Here is a 1,919-nt window from a genome sequence, read left to right on the forward strand (position 1 = left end):
GGGCCAGAGTGCTCCCCTTGGGGCTGAGCCCCCCCGGGTCCCCCCGGCTGCCCCCAGCCCCGTCCCCCCCATGTCCCTTGGGGCTGTTGGGCAGTGCCTGGTGGAGTCTGTGCCCTGGGGTCACTGTCCCTGTGCAGAACTGGGGGGCTGTGGCTGTGCCCCAAGGCAAGTGGCACCTCCCTGCTCCCCACCTATTTATTTCCGTCCGGTGTCGCGGGGCAGGGCTGGGTTGGGGTTCCAGAGCGGTTCCTCTGTTGCCCCCGTTTTGTTTCGGTGTTGAATAAAGAGATGTTACGACGAGGCGCCGGTGCCCCCGTGCCTGCTCTGTACCCGCTGCCCCTGGACGTGGCCCCAGCACTCCCACCCTCTGGGAAAGCTGTGGGGTACCCTCAGGGACACGGAGTCACGCAGGGAGGTGGCCTTGGGGCACAGCAATTTAGGACAAGGAGAAAAGCCTGGGGTGTGTGGGCTGCGCCGCTGCTCCAGGGTAGGTACCGATAACCTCCTCCAGCCCTCTTCCTGCCTCCCTCCAACTTTTTTCCCTCATTTACCTCTAACAGCAGATTTTCAGTGACCAGGGGCTGTGACTGGTTTTACTTGAGTTTATCTTGTCATAGCACGACTGGAGGTTTATAGAGATAGCAGGAACAAGCCGTTATTCTATATAAAATATTCCCGACGCTGACATGATGAGAGGAAACACTGGTTTGGGGTGATAGCAGCAGCCTGGAGAAGTGACAACAGTGTGGCACAGAGAACAGGCAGGAGGGGGTTGGAGCTGGGGCCGAGGCTGTGTGGCCACCATAAAGTATAAAAATGTCAAATAAAGGATACAAGTTGGCAGGGAGCAGCGGGCTCCTGTCACCCACGTGTCCCTGGTGTGACAATGAGCAGAGTCTAGAGCCCAGCAAAGAGCTTCAGCCGTGTGCTGCGATGCTTTACGCTGCCACTTAAGTGCCTGGCCATGTCCCTGGGCCACGGCGAGCTCCAGGGCCACTTCCACTGACTTCAAATAAGTAAAATCTGTATTAAACATTAATAAACATCCATGACCATTCCACATGTGGAATATCTAAAGGAACCTGTCCCGAGAGCGCTGGGCTCTCCGCTGCGGCCGTGGGCTCTACTGGGAGAAGATGCCCTTGAAGCGGATCTTGTCCTCAGCGTCCTTCTCCCGCAGCCGCGCTTCCAGGCTCCGCAGCTCCTTGGACACCACGGGGCGCAGTGAGGGGTCGAGGGACAGCACCTTGGCGAAGTCAGCCTGCGCCTCCGCCACGTTCCACACGGCTGCGTGGGCCTTGCCCCGCTTGAAGTAGGCCTTGACGTTGTCTGGGGGACAGAGCCGGGGGTCAGCGGAGCGCCGGCATCTCCCCGTGCCCACTGCAGCCGCCCGGGATGGACCCTGGCTCCTTACCCTCGTACTTGTTGAGGATGGAGGAGCAGTGATCCAGCACCTCGTAGTACTCCTCGCTCTGCAGCTTGCACTGGCAGTAGTTCAAGAGCAGGGGTGTGATCTTCTGGTCGAGCTCGATCCAGTCTGGAGAGCCCGGCTGCTCCTGCGGGGTGAGAGAGAGCAGGGAGAGTGAGGGGCAGCTCCGAAGCCCTGCATTCCAGGGGCCAGGCCTGTGTGCATCTGGGGGGCCCCACCTTCATCTGCAGGTTCTTGAGACAGGCGATGGCATCGTAGTATTTGGCAGCTGCCTCGGGCACCTTGCCCTGCCGGTACAGCTCGTTGCCTTCCTTGTGGATCAGGGGCACAGCCTGGAGCTTCTCCTCATCCGTCATGGCCCATGGGTCCTGCTGGTAGGAGCCGGGTGGCTCCACCTGCCAGCACCCCATCATGGAATCAGAGAATAGGATCATGGAATCATTTAGTTGGAAAAGCCCTCTAAGACCATGGAGTCCAACCATTAATCCAG

General features: G+C 59.4%; 2 protein-coding genes across 2 annotated transcripts in view; one reads left to right on the forward strand and one right to left on the reverse strand.

Annotated features, from left to right (window-relative positions):
* Positions 1-1,006, forward strand: part of LOC103753820 (membrane-associated phosphatidylinositol transfer protein 1) — an 8,383-nt gene extending 7,377 nt beyond the window's left edge. Inside the window, exon 13 of the mRNA XM_029963791.1 lies at positions 956-1,006. Coding sequence (XP_029819651.1) covers positions 956-1,006 — 51 coding nt within the window. The remainder of the gene's footprint in view (positions 1-955) is intronic.
* Positions 589-1,863, reverse strand: AIP (aryl hydrocarbon receptor interacting protein). The gene is made up of 3 exons (XM_029963805.1): positions 1,648-1,863; positions 1,415-1,556; positions 589-1,329 (listed from the first exon to the last, which is right to left on the reverse strand). Exons 1-3 carry the CDS (start codon positions 1,861-1,863, stop codon positions 1,124-1,126), a joined length of 564 nt encoding a protein of 187 aa, XP_029819665.1. The 3' UTR covers positions 589-1,123.
* Between the last annotated feature and the right edge of the window lie 56 nt (positions 1,864-1,919).

The sequence above is a fragment of the Manacus vitellinus genome, unplaced genomic scaffold, assembly GCF_001715985.3.
Source record: "Manacus vitellinus isolate BGI_N305 unplaced genomic scaffold, ASM171598v3 scaffold_63_pilon, whole genome shotgun sequence".
NCBI classification, from domain to species: domain Eukaryota; kingdom Metazoa; phylum Chordata; class Aves; order Passeriformes; family Pipridae; genus Manacus; species Manacus vitellinus.